The 12960-nt window shown below is 45.3% G+C and overlaps 2 protein-coding genes and 1 long non-coding RNA gene across 3 annotated transcripts; 1 reads left to right on the forward strand and 2 right to left on the reverse strand.

The window, feature by feature from the left end:
• Positions 1-1206: 1206 nt before the first annotated feature.
• Positions 1207-6413, reverse strand: LOC115529713 (lecithin retinol acyltransferase-like). Its single transcript, XM_030338685.1, has 5 exons — positions 5967-6413; positions 4165-4270; positions 3820-3894; positions 3253-3405; positions 1207-1418 (listed from the first exon to the last, which is right to left on the reverse strand). The coding sequence occupies exons 1-5, from the start codon at positions 6155-6157 to the stop codon at positions 1263-1265; spliced, it is 681 nt and encodes a 226-aa protein (XP_030194545.1). The 5' UTR covers positions 6158-6413; the 3' UTR covers positions 1207-1262.
• LOC115529714 (uncharacterized) lies at positions 1338-2945 on the forward strand. Its single transcript, XR_003973630.1, has 2 exons — positions 1338-1460; positions 2435-2945. It is a non-coding gene; the product is annotated as an uncharacterized LOC115529714 (long non-coding RNA).
• A 675-nt stretch (positions 6414-7088) lies between the features above and the next one.
• On the reverse strand, positions 7089-10775 carry LOC115529711 (lecithin retinol acyltransferase). The gene is made up of 2 exons (XM_030338684.1): positions 10128-10775; positions 7089-8216 (listed from the first exon to the last, which is right to left on the reverse strand). The coding sequence occupies exons 1-2, from the start codon at positions 10758-10760 to the stop codon at positions 8064-8066; spliced, it is 786 nt and encodes a 261-aa protein (XP_030194544.1). The 5' UTR covers positions 10761-10775; the 3' UTR covers positions 7089-8063.
• Between the last annotated feature and the right edge of the window lie 2185 nt (positions 10776-12960).

Here is a 12960-nt window from a genome sequence, read left to right on the forward strand (position 1 = left end):
GCTGTGTGTGTGTATGTGTGTGTATATATATATATATATATATATATTTTTTTTTTTATTATTATTATTATTATCATCATTAATATTATGTAGGCTGGTATTGACATTTAAGATACGAAAAGAAACATGTTTTCCCAAAATAACAACATTTTGGCACATACCAGGACAGAGTTGATCAAACGTAATACATTTAACTTAATTATCAGCTCTCCCTGTGTATTTCAATGGAATTATATTATAATTTATATATATAATAGTTATATTATAATCTTTATGTAAATATCACATAAGAGGGAGAGCATTGTAATGAATATCAGCACTACAACAGCACGACCTCGAGTGTGATAATGCTTTTATACAACAGTTCTACAAGCACCATTAATTAGTTAACATTTGTTTGTTTATTTAATGATTTATTTGGCTCCGCCAACAAATAGATCCGCAACTGGACTGGGACTGAACTGTTGCCAAGCAACACAGGCACACACTAGCTAGCTAGAACATAAACAGCGGAGTCAGCACGCATGGAATGCCTCTTGTCCAATAAAAATACTTTGTCGGAACTAACTTGTATAAAATGTAGATAACGTTATTCTACATTCTACCATGTGGGTTTTACGCCACTGTCCTTAGGTGGCGCCAGCAACTTTAGCCCACTCCTCGATCTGCGGAGTTGGGGTCAGACGTTCAGACGTTGAGCCAGAGAATGTCTTATATGAGAGACGGGTTCTGGTTGAGCCTCTGCGTGCTCATTCATTAATAAACTAATGCAAGTAAAGATATAAGCAAAACACCTCTCAACTTCCGGTCGACGAGGATGCTGTGGTGATTGACAGCTACGTGTCGGGATCTTCTCACGTGCTTCATATCTAGTTGAACTGGTGGCAATGCGGCCAATCAGCGGGCTTTATTTAAGGGTTTAAGGCGGGATGCTTGCTGTAGTTTACGTGCGAAACAGCTTTAATTAAAAACTCTCATAGTACAATTAAACCCTTTGAATTGTACAACTTTTTGACACATTATTGCTATTAGTACAATGCAATACTTTGAATTGTACTAATAGCAATAATATGTCAAAAAGTAGTCAGAAGTTAACATCGTTTACAATAACCTGTTAATCCATTAAATAAAATAGAAAATAGGAAAATCAATAATATGTCTTAAATCTGTATAAATCACTATTAAAAATGTATCCTGAAACATTTGCAAATGGGATAATTCATTTAACTTAATTTGTTTCAGCGTGTGTGCTAGTGGGTTTTCTAGGAGGCCATCCAGATGATGAAAGGCATGGTGATGGCCGGCAGGACAGCGCATGCGGACACCGTCCTGAAGTAGAGCAGTAGACTAGCCCACAACAAAGCGGTCACCTTGGCAACGCGGCGACTAAGCAACATCTTCCGCACCGTTTTACAGAACTGGGATGGAGAGAAGACAGGGAAGGAGAGAGCAAAAGACAGGTTAGTTGCATTCAATTGTCACTTTAATGTAGTGAAGGCTGTCAGAAGTAGGCCTTTTTTTTAATCAATACACAGGGAGAGAAAGTAGTGTCAGTATTCCACTTGGCCCGCAGATGGTGCCATCTTACCGGAATTGTCATTATAGAGCAATTGTTTGGAGGGAATAAACAGCATTTCATCCCATGTTAAATTACACTTGAAAGACGCCTTTATATTCAAGAGAGAGACTGTATAATGGAGAAAACAGTTGCCAATGTCTGGTGCTTTGAAACAGATTAAATTATTAATTTGATCTAGATTTATGTTCATTTGTTGGTTGATTGTGAAATTATTTGTCATTTTGAGGAGACATTGCTTTGAACTGCCACAGCTCTTCTCATGCTAGACGTGGAAAACAATGTTTTGATGAGCCAAGAGTTGCTGTATATTGCATTCTATGTAGGATTTAACATGACTACAACTCTATTAAGGCTCACAATGATTTCTGATGTACAAACCCCATAGCAAGTTCGCTTTCATACTTGAGAGCGGACTTTGATGTATAGTAATGCATGGTTTTATTGTTCTCAGCCTCACTTTGAAGTTGCTTTGAATAAAAGAGTTTGAGGATAAGCAAGTTAGACACTGACGCTTAAGATATGCCTAATTGAGTTTCAAGTTCATCTACAAGAAACAATTTAAACGCTTAGATGAAAACTAAAATAATTGAACTAAAATTAATTAGAAGTGAAGGTAGTCAGGAGTTAATTTGGATGCCAAGCCAAGTAGAAGATGAAATAGAAGTAAATATATTGGTCAGAAGATAATTTAGATACCAAGCCAGCTAGAAGATGAACTAGACGAAAGGCATTAATCAGAAGTTGACTAAGAGGCTAATGTGTAAGTGATTTCAGCTTGACTTCGAACGCTATGAAATTGAAAAAATGTGTGGCATGGGAAACCTTGGATTTGACACCTGTTTCCTCTTATTTCAGTGACAGTGATCAAATGGGATTCCACGTTGAAGATCATAAAAGTCATATAACCACATGTTAAACCAAAAGGGAGCTGGGTTCTCTTCCCCTTTAAGCCAGTGTGCTGATGCATGGTAACATCACAACAGTGACAGGAGGCAGGCTGAAGGAAGGAGGCTGTGGGAACTCCAGGGTTGTGACAGCATCTGGTTGCAGCAGCGGCCATGGCAGCCTGCGGTCTCCACCGACAACAAGTCCAACACAATGGAGTGTTTATGGGGAGCTGTGCCGCCCCAGAGGGACTAAGCAGCTCAATTAAAACAACACTCAACCTTCTGTGGTTGTGGTATTAATCTCCACCAGGGCAACCCAAAAACGAGGATTTGAAGGGTGGGGGCCCTTGGCACAAGGGGGACGCATGGTTCCGTGTGTGCTTGTGCGTTTGGGATGTGTGTGCGCACCTATGTGTGTTTGTATTTGGATATATCTGTGAAAACAAATCCATCACATAAAAGTGTTCTTTCTTTGTTAATTAAGGACTATGTGTTTGTGTGTTTGAATCTATTATTTTTTTCGGTTTGCTATATGCAACATAACCCTGTATGTGTGTGTGTGTGTGTGTGTGTGTGTGTGTGTGTGTGTGTGTGTGTGTGTGTGTGTGTGTGTGTGTGTGTGTGTGTGTGTGTGTGTGTGTGTGCATGTTTGAGTGTGCGTGTGTGTATGTGCATGTTTGTGTGTGTGCCTGTCTGTGTGCGTGTGTGTGTGTGTGTGTGTGTGTGTGTGTGTGTGTGTGTGTGTATAAAATGGTTCCTGTCAATAACCTTTAATGGCTGACCCACCTGAAAAGTCTGGAAGCTGACCAGGGTGCCGTAGCGACAGTACATCACATAGTGCTCACAGTTGTACCACAGCAGGCTATAGCGCACTGAGCCGCGTAGCTTCTCTGCGCGCCGCGCCACCTCCTCTCCCCCTAATGGCGGACGGCTGCACACCTGGCCCAGGGAACGAATGGAGAGCTGAGAAAACGGGGGCATTTTGGATCCATTGGAAAGCACAGTAAATATATACACTGTAGGGTAGACTCTGCTAGCTTACTGGAGCTAATACAATGTATGCATAAATAATAATTATATATATATATATAATATGTATATATATAAATATAGATATAATACACATATATTCATAAATATAATTGTATACAGATGGAACATAATATATCGGTTCAGGGGTGTAGGTTTTGATTCAGAATTTCAAAACATATGCATGTCAACTATATGGGACCAGGTAACAGGTTAGTGTTGTGGGTTTTGGAGCAGAAGGAAGCAGACAAGGCTTTGGGAGTCCTCCTGGTCTGGACAAGAGTCTTCCTCCCTTTCGTCTTCTTCCTTCTCCTCATCACTTACCTTGTCCATCCGGTTCACCAGGATCTGGGATCCGTAGGCAAAGTCCTCTACAGAGTCCACCCTCACACTGGCACACTAGGAATACAAATGTGTGTCACACACTGGAACGGGCAATCTATGTATATTCTATATCGAAGTGCAAGACCACTGAGACAGACTGAGGGTTCCAGTTTGTATAACAGGGAACAAAATAAATTATTCAGCAGCCTCCTCACGAGTGAAAAGGTCAAGTTGGCTCTTTTTTGACTTCAGTCATCGGCTCTAGTGACAGTGGAAAAGGAGTACATGGGAATATAAAGTCAAGTTTCTGCTCAGACTGATATGAATATCAGATCTGCAACCTACCTTAACCAGAACTCCCAGTATGAGTCGACCGTTGGTGACCATCTGCCCAATCTTCCCCTGGTCCTTAGAGAACATTGGCAGGATATCTGGGATGAGGTGAGCCACACTGGAGAGGACAGGACAAGGAAGAAAATAAGAGGGGGAGGAGGAAGAGGAGGAGGGGGAGGAGGGGGAGATGGACAAGCAGAGAATGGAAGAAAATAAGAAAGTAACAAAGATGAACCGTGATGAGTGATAGCATGTTCTTTCTTGAATGAGAATCGTATCAATAGAAAAAGAGGCGAAAAAGTTTTAAAAGCATTATGATATTAAACTTACTGACATCATTCAAAGTTAAATTTAAAAATACAAATGGAGTCAATTGTTACAGAAAAAAAGGGGTTAAAATAGTTATGTAATTACTGATGATGACCCTATCAGTGAAGGATAACCTCATACTGCGATGACCTCCCAGTGTTCATCAGTTCATCAGTCACTTACCATATATGCATGTTAGCACAGATGTGTACACACTATTGCTACAGGGCATGTGTGTGTATGTCCGTGCGTGCTTGTGTGCGTGTGTGTGTGTGTGTGTGTGTGTGTGTGTGTGTGTGTGTGTGTGTGTGTGTGTGTGTGTTTTTCCCTATTACCTTTTGTTTTGTTTGTTATTTAACGCTCAGAGAGCAAGAGAGAAAGGAGCGCTGGACAGGACTGAGGCTTCAAGGGAAGCTGGCCTGCCTCCAGTCAGCTGATCACTCTGTGTCCCACTCGATTCTAAAAAATGCAGCTATCGATGCGGATATCCTAATTATTACAGTAAAGGCTCGCCTCCAGGTGCTGCCAACTAAACTGAATCTGTCCATCTGGTATCCCAATAATCATGACTCTCACTGTCTACACCATGGATAGCGTCAGACCATAGAGTCTATGTCCCACATTTTAAACGGCTGTTATATTTACCAAGGACTATACATAGCCAGGCATGACAGAATTGTTGACATTATCACCAAAGATGTGTCACCCATGTTTGATTCCTCTGTTTTGTTCTACAAACATTCATGTGTGAAACCAGAAATGTTTCAATGCAATGACCCCCATGTATTTCAAGGTATAACAGCAAATACACCAGATGTCATTGTGATTGATGAGAATAGCAGAGAGGTTTTCCTATGGGAAGTTGGTTGCACTTTCGACTCAAGTTTAGAGGAAGCTTTCCTCACTAAACAAGTTAAGTACCAACCATTAGTGCAAGCTATTATCCGTTTAGGCTATAAATGCCAGCTCATCGTTTTTATTTTCGGCAGCCTAGGTCATGTCCACAGGCTGGTGGTCAGAGGCTTGAGAATTATGAGGTTGTCCAAATGTAAAGCAAAGCAGCTTGCAACATATTGCTCAATCTCCTCCATTATAGGCAGCCGACCTATTTGGAGGAGGAGGTGTGTTCTGTACCCATAGATTTTCTCTGTCTGTTAACAGACTGTGTGCAACCAACGTTGATTGAATAAGCTCATGTACGTACTGTCTATTCTGTGCATGTTTGACTCAAGTACTGCAACATGTTGTTTCGAGGATGTAGGGCATCAAAAGCAACTGAAAATATTTGTGCCCTTGCAATGTATTTTATAAATGCGGACACAAATAAAGACATTGAAATGTGTGTCTGTGTGTGTGTGTGTGTGTATGCCTGTGTGAATGTATGTGTGTGTGTGTGTGTGTGTGTGTGTGTGTGTGTGTGTGTGTGTGTGTGTGTGTGTGTGTGTGTGTGTGTGTGTGTGTGTGTGTGTGTGTGTGTGTGTGTGTAGGTTTTGGTCCACACTTACTATCCCCCTCCCAGGTAGATCCCAAAGTGTGTGAAGAGGGTTCGAGGCACCTCGAGTAGGTCTCCCCTCTGAAAGAGCAGGTCGCCCTCCGTCTCCTCCTCAGACCTCTGCACGCTCGCTCGCCCCTTCTCCTTCCCCTGGGGTCTCTGGGCGGCGATGAAGAGCAGAGAGAGGAGGTGCAGAGGGAACATGGCGTCTGATTGTCGGACAGAATGGAAGAGAAGGATGGCGGAGTGGGAATAGAAGAGAAGCAAAGAAGCTATCAATGCAGCGCTGCGTTGATTAATGCTCGGGATTATTCCCCCGGGTGGTGGGATGGGGAAGGAAAGAGAGAGTATCAGAGAGAGAGAGAGTGCGAAATAGAGCGCAAGGGAGGGGGGGAGAGAGATTATTAGAAGTATTGCAGAAATGGCATGTATTGCAGAAGTGGCTAATCTTGCTCAGCTACTTAACAACCCACCAGATGAAGAAAAACTTTTCTTCTGGCTCTGTTCCTCCTTCTCAGAGTTATGACTAATTCTAACTCACATGGTTGTTGCTTCACAGACATCAAACTCTGTGAGACTAACAACACAGACTGATTAATGGCGTCAAAATCGTCGCATATGTTAGACTAATAACTCATTCATGTGCGCACGCAGACAAACACAAACAACCTCTCTCTCACACACACACACACACACACACACGCGCAAACACACACACGCGCAAACACACACACGCGCAAACACACATACAATGTGTTTTCCACAAGATTGACTAGCATGGCTATGCTGTGATTACACATTCCTTAACAACACTCTGTGATAGAACGAGCAGGACACAAAATCAAGGGAGAGAGGAAGTAAGAGAGAGAGGGAGGGAGGTTAAGAAAGAGGGCGGGAGAAGGGAGAAGAGGGCAGTAGAGATAAAAATGTTGACATGTAACACATGGGCTGAAACATATCATTGTTCGAATTATCTTTATGTTTTATTGAAACTCACTAACACACCCACACAGGCTATTCACACACACGCAAGCACACACACACACACACACACACACACACACACACACACACACACACACACAAAAACGTTGTCAGTACTTGAATTGTGACACGATGCAAAGACAAGATCAAAATCTGTTCAAAACATTTTATTATTTTCTTTGATGAAAATACAGTATAAAGTGTTAGGATATCAAAAAATATATAAAAAATCTACAAACTTCAATTTGACTGTTAGAAAACAATCAAAGTCAAAGAGTGGTTACAAATATTTACAAAAGCATTTCGTACATCCCTGCGTCGGATATCGTCTGATATATGGACTGCATGTAAACAGTATACAACACAGAAACACTATTTACACACAATACAAAGCTTTCACACAATGTCCCATCCCGGAGAAACAGCACTTTGTGAAATTTATGTCTCGAAGAAGTTCCGATCTGAACGAGTTGATGCAGAGCGCTCCTCTAGAGGAAGGCTAACCAACCTCTGGTGCGGGAGCCATACGTGTCCCTGGGCAGAGGGCCGCAGTTAGCATTTATTAAAAATGATATACATGCTATCTACATGCATTTGATCGTGAGTAGGTTCGAAGACCGACAAGGCAAATCATTTATGGATTAACAATGTACACAGAGGAATGGAAATGATGTCACTTTTCTTCATACCACATCAGATGTGCGAGTGAAGTCGACATTAGAGGCTCGTAGAGATTTCATGGACTGCTCCGCAGTTAGAAGGTGGACTGTAAAGGGAGACGGAGGAGAGTGTTTCCCTCCCTCTGTCCTGGCGCGGGAGTCGTGGCTCTTGCTCTTGGGCCGAGGCCACTCCAACTTCCTGGGAATCAGCCAATCGCACAAGGGTGTTTTGGAGTTTTTTTTTGGGAGAGTCAAACAGAGGACACATACGAGAGACGTACGTTTGTGAAGTTGGAAAACAAGAATCGGGATGATGTAATTTGTTCCTTACACCCCCCCCCCCCCATCTCCACCTCCCTCCCCTCCTACCGATGATGACCCCGTCCAGAAAAGTCAGGTCAGCATTCGTACGCGACGATCTTTGTACCACACAAGTCTAATTTCCTCGTAACCGTCGGTCACCGGGCCTAACTGACCATCCACAGGGTGAAGGGGACGAGAAGGGATGGCAGGGCGGTACCCAGGGAAACGCCCAAACACACCATGGACGCCATTCCCAGGAGCACGGAGAGAAGCAGACACCGCTGGTCTCGGATCAGAGACTTGCACCACTCACAGAACTGAGGAGGAGAGGGGAGAGGAGAGGGGGAAAAACATTAATTACAATTTCCCTTAAGATACATCAACATTTTATAACTCAAACCGACACAATAATTCACCGAGATCTTAACTTGGTTCATGAATCTAACCCATCAGCTCAACGCTAAACTCAATGGGGCGTTACTCAAGGATTAGGGGAAGTGGCCCAAGCATCGCTCTCTTAGCAACATCAGTGGAGCACGCTCCTCACTGCACATCTGGAACGTGCTTCTCTTCGGCGTCCCGTAAATAAACACCGGGTCAGCCAGAGAAGCCCTATTTATTTAGAAAGCTCTTGAGCACAGTTACTAGTAGAGGGAGACCGAGAGAGAGAGAGAGAGAGAGCAACATTTTCCATATTTATTTCATATTTTATTTTTCCACATTTTCCATGCCAATATAATAAAGCCCATTGAATGTTGAATCATCATTTTTATAATAATTGTTATAATAAGTTATAAGAATATGTAATTGTCATGGTAAGTATAGCAGCATGTCGCCACAGCTAACTTTAAGAGGGGTCAGTTGTGAGTCGTCTCTGGCAACCGCTTACAGACTAAGTGGATTTAATTGCAATATTTAGGGTAGCCGAGAGGACAGTGTGTGGCGGGGTTCAATCTGGGAACCTCTCTGGGTCAGATGGGATTCATTCACTGTGGGTTGTCCGTCTCCCCCCCTCTCTCTCTCTCTCTCTCTCTCTCTCTCTCTCTCTCTCTCTCTCTCTCTCTCTCTCTCTTTCTCTCTCTCTCTCTCTCTCTCTCTGTCTCTCTCTCTCTCTCTCTCTCTCTCTCTCTCTCTCTCTCTCTCTCTCTCTCTCTCTCTCTCTCTCTCTCTCTCTCTCTCTCTCTCTCTGTGTGTCTGGTGCTCTCTCTCCCTCTCCATCCACACTCTCTATTCCCTCTCACTCCCCCCTACATCTCTGTATCCCTCCCTCTCTCTAGCTCACTCCCTCCAGCCTCTGCCTGTCTTGCCTTAGTCCTCCACTCCCCCCCTACCCCCCCCCTCTGTCCCCCACTCTCCCCCCCCTCCCCCCCCGCCCCTGCGGTGCAGGTATGGCGGTTGGTTCTTCGTCATGCGGACCACAGCTCATCTCAACCCGCTCCCCCCTCTGCAGCCGACAGCCAATTAGTGTCTGGCTTGCGCTCAGCCCACATGAGCTGGAAACCTAAACCTAGCCGGTCGTCTGCAAACCCCCCCCCCATCCCTCCTTCCCCCAACCCCCAAAACACTGGAGGGGAGTTTGAATGGAGACCTTGTTCTTGGACAGGACAGAACGAACTGGAGTTACCCCTGGTTTTAACCCCTGGCAGCAGGCCTCACCTAGTGCTAGTTAAACGACCACGACACAAGGGATGAGGAGATGGAAACTTGTGTTTCCATCCGGATTCCAGGTTTACTTTGGTGGAGAGAAAGAGATGAAATAAACAAAAAACAAGCTTGGCGTGAGGTGTTGAGTGCTCTGGAGTGTTTGTCTGGTGGTCTGAAGCTGTTTGGGTTAGTGTGTTGTGCTTGTTTTGTTTATTTAGATTCGGAGGCCCAGATGTGTACCAAACTTGTTTTGGGGTTTTGTTCTGACTCTTATAAGGATGAAACAAAGACATCAATGTTCTTGTTTGAGTGCAACGAAAGAGACCCAACTTCGGTATTGTTGTTGAAGTCCACATTGCTCTCTTTCAACCACAAAAAGAAGGATGGAACTTTCTAACAATAATAATGTGCGCATCACGATGTGTAAAGAGAGAGATGAGAGGGAGAGAGAGAGAGATGTGAGAGAGGTCAAGCTACAGGGGAAAGAGATCACAAGGAAGGATGAAAGAGAGATGAAAGCAGCCGTTCGTGCGTAAAAACGTTTGGCGCGTTAAAACCGCCGCCCGTCCCCCAATTTCTCTCACCTGCTCGGTCTGGCTGCTGGTGGCGGCGCCGTAGCGGCAGTACGTCACAAAATGTTCGCAGTTGTTCCAGAGCAGACTGTACGTCACGGCACCCACCAGCTTCTCCGCGCGCCGCGCCACCTCCGCGTTGTCGAGCGCAGGACGAGGCGCGACGCGGTCCATCGCGTTCACCAGCATCGCGGCGCCATACGCGAAGTCCTCCACGTTGTCCACGCGCACGCTCGCGTTTTTGGACAGCACACCTAGCAACAGGCGCGTGTTGGTCACCATCTCGCGGATCTGGCGGTCATCGCTCTTCAGCACCGGGAGGATGTCCGGGATGAGGTGCGCGACGCGTTCGTCTCCGAGATAGATGCCAAAGTGGGTGAACAGAGTTCGGGGGACCTCCAGCAGATCGCCCGGCTTGAATTGGTCGTGGTGGATGTGGGTGTACTGGGGCACCCCGGTGCCCGCCGGGATCCCAGCCCGCTCAAAGTGCTTGGAGTGCGGCTTGTCCCCGTTATCCGTCCCGCGCGGGGAGAGCAGGCTGGAGATAGTGACGTGCGCGAGCAGTATGAGCTTCTCCAGGAGGAACATGAGCGAGTCCAGCATGACGACCGCAGCTCGAGCCAAGGCGCCTCGAGAGTGGGGCATCCTCGCGCGCCGTGGAAGGGTTTGATCAACATTTGGGGGCGGGGTGTAATTACGTCACTGGGAATTCAAGGAGCATAATTGCCTCCAAGGAAAAAGTCTAACGATATATACACAGAGAGAGAGAGAGAGAGAGAGAGAGAGAGAGAGAGAGAGAGAGAGAGAGAGAGAGAGAGAGAGAGAGAGAGAGAGAGAGAGAGAGAGAGAGAGAGAGAGAGAGAGAGAGAGAGAGAGAGAGAGAGAGAGAGAGAGAGAGAGAGAGAGAGAGAGAGAGAGAGAGAGAGAGAGAGAGAGAGAGAGAGAGAGAGAGAGAGAGAGAGAGAGAGAGAGAGAATGTCAGTACCATTAAGCTTCTTCAAAAGCTTACCACAAAACCTTCATCAGCAATGTGCATTTCAAACCAACATATATTTCTGTCCTTCATCTATCTACCAATCTATCAATGTATTTTTTTATCTATTGAAATATCTGTTTTATCTATCTATCTATCTTTCTATCTATCCATCTATCCGTCTGTCTGCTTCCTGTCTGTCTGTCTGTCTGTCTGTCTGTCTGTCTGTCTGTCTGTCTGTCTGTCTGTCTGTCTGTCTGTCTTGTCTGTCTTGTCTGTCTGTCTGTCTGTCTGTCTGTCTGTCTGTCTGTCTGTCTGTCTGTCTGTCTGCATGTCTGTCTGGCCTCCCTCTTTGCTGCCAAACCAGCAAATTCAGAACGCTCACAGTTTCCACAAATCCTGCTGGTCACACGACACACACACACACACACACACACACACACACACACACACACACACACACACACACACACACACACACACACACACACACACACACACACACACACACACACCCCATGCACACACATGCATACACAGAAGCACACAAAAACGCACACACACACACGTAGTTTTGCCCCATGAGAATTGTAGCTAGCCAGTGCTAACACCGCCTGTGGTCACTGCGGTTCAGCAACAGGAGACACCAAATGGATTCAATACACAGACACACACACACACACACACACACACACACACACACACACACACACACACACACACACACACACACACACACACACACACACACACACAAGCACACACATACACACACACACACACACAATCTACAAACTCTTACATAATACTAATATATATAGCAGCACATACACACACAAACTCTATTTTAGAAACCCCCATTATAAGGATACCTACGTGTTAACAAACACAGCGTACGGTTATGTGCACAGACCTCACAGCTATGTCCCCATGAAGTCAGGCTAGTGGTGGTGGTTAGGGGGTTTGACCCCAATCTGGAAGGCTCTGGGTCTGATCCCCAATGCCCCCTGTCTTCCACTGCCTCCTAGAGACAGACGATCCTTAACCCCTACCTGCTCCTTAATGATATCCAAATTCACTGTTGCTGTGGATAAAAGTGCTGAAAACAATGAAAAAGCACACCAATACAAGACAATGCCCTTAATGCGTAGATGCATGAATGTGTTTTTGGGTTAGCCGTCCCATTACTCTGGATCAGAAGAGGGTGTTTATTGATCCCTTATTCCTGTCAATCAGACCGGCCATCCCCTGACCTCACGACCTCCTCCAGGTTCAGATTTCCTCCTTCCTCATTGAAGAGGAGAGGATTAAGATGGATTAGTTAATTTGGAACACACACACGCTCTCTCTCTCTCTCACACACACACACACACACACACACACACACACACACACACACACACACAAAGCATACACACTGTGCTGGCGCCCTGCTGTGAGGAATGAATACTGTTTAAGGGGTTTAGCTAGCTATAGTGCTGTGTGTGTGTGTGTGTTGGGGGGGGGGGGGGGCTGATAATACACCTTAGCATAGGGGCCAAGGCCCCCAGCCGCCAGTAGCTGGAGGGGGGCCCGGGGATTACCCATGATCCTCCACTACACCCCTCAAAGTGTGTTTGTATGTGTGCATGTGTGTGTGTGTGTGTGTGTGTGTGTGTGTGTGTGTGTGTGTGTGTGTGTGTGTGTGTGATTGTCTGTGTGTGTGTGTGTGTGTGTGTGTGTGTGTTTGTCAGCATGATGGCGCTAACATTCACATGCATATATTAGGTGGAATATTAGGAGTGTGTGTGTTTTTGTGTGTGTGTTTGTGTGTGTCAGAGGCTGAGGCAGTGGGTGTGCGTGTACGTGCGTGTGACAACAGTGAGAATATTG

Source organism: Gadus morhua, chromosome 17, assembly GCF_902167405.1.
Source record: "Gadus morhua chromosome 17, gadMor3.0, whole genome shotgun sequence".
Classification (NCBI taxonomy): Eukaryota; Metazoa; Chordata; class Actinopteri; order Gadiformes; family Gadidae; genus Gadus; species Gadus morhua.